Genomic DNA, 1,205 nt, shown 5'->3' on the forward strand with positions numbered 1-1,205 from the left:
CGTTTGCCGTCTGCGAGAACCAAGATGGAGGCGTGGGTGTTCGACCGTTCGGGTCCCTATAGCTCCGGCGTCATCGACGTCTACAAGGACTCAAGACGGTTCTTTTCAGGTGCTTGTTGGCTACACCATGATGAGTGATGAGGAACTAGGACTGGATAGTTTTATTGCTAGGGGATGAAGACGGCAACAAATCAATAACTGTCAAAGGGCCTGGAACTCTAGATGAAAAAGTGCTGCAGCTGGGTGAAATACTTTCCTTTCAACATGCCATCGTGTGTCGCGGGACCACATGTTTTCTCACAAACGATGGACAAGGCGTAGCTAAATTCTCATGGGTGTCGGACAAGCGGCGGCCGGAGGTGGAACTCCTTGAGCTAGCATGTCAAAAGAATGTCCAAGGAGTTGCAAGGATCATCGGTCACAGTACCATCACCAGCATCGCCGACATGCGCTGCAGTCTGACATTCGACAAGCGCCACCACTTCAAAAGCGCACCCCCCAGCGCAACCTCCTCATTTCATCAATCTCAGCCGCTCATCGAGCCGCGCCGCTTAGATATCCGTCGAAAGTCATCTTCCAGGAAACGCAGATCCCCGGATAAGGGGATGCAGGCATCCAAACGATCGCGTTCCACCAATCAGCCATCAAGGGACACTCAGGAGGAAAATGAACTAGCTTTCTCCATTCAGTCAGCGCACAAACCGAGTCTCTTCGACAAGAATGGTGAGGAACTGTACGACAACCGTGTCCTCCGGTGTCTCGTGATCTCGCCCGCTGGCCGGCCGATCTATGACTACAAATCACCGTTGGAGCTTCTCACGGCGCTGCGTGATGCAATAAAGGCGCACCGGTCTCTTTACCTGGATGGGAACATCCTTCATCGGGATATTTCGGAGAACAACATAATAATCACCGATCCAGACAAGGCGGATGGCTACTCTGGCATGCTGATTGATCTGGATCTTGCCAAAGAAGTTGGAAGTGGGCGAAGCGGCGCGCGGCACCAGACTGGCACAATGGAGTTCATGGCAATCGAGGTGCTGCTGAATATCGACCATACCTATCGGCATGATCTTGAGTCTTTTTTCTACGTGCTTATGCGTGTGTCACGCTGTCGCAACGCCACGGTTGGGAAAAATTAATGCAATTGCAGTCACGTTCTATGCCTTACGGTCTGTCAGACGATAGTATGCTAAACAAATGGT

The 1,205-nt window shown here is 51.6% G+C and overlaps 1 protein-coding gene across 1 annotated transcript; it reads left to right on the forward strand.

Annotated features, from left to right (window-relative positions):
- Positions 1-24: 24 nt before the first annotated feature.
- HCAG_09324 (predicted protein) lies at positions 25-1,142 on the forward strand (the record flags this gene model as incomplete). Its single annotated transcript, XM_001535708.1, has 2 exons — positions 25-109; positions 223-1,142. The coding sequence occupies 2 exons, from the start codon at positions 25-27 to the stop codon at positions 1,140-1,142; spliced, it is 1,005 nt and encodes a 334-aa protein (XP_001535758.1).
- Positions 1,143-1,205: the final 63 nt, after the last annotated feature.

Source organism: Histoplasma capsulatum, genomic scaffold (assembly GCF_000149585.1).
Source record: "Histoplasma capsulatum NAm1 scaffold_228 genomic scaffold, whole genome shotgun sequence".
In the NCBI taxonomy this organism is placed as follows: Eukaryota; Fungi; Ascomycota; class Eurotiomycetes; order Onygenales; family Ajellomycetaceae; genus Histoplasma; species Histoplasma mississippiense.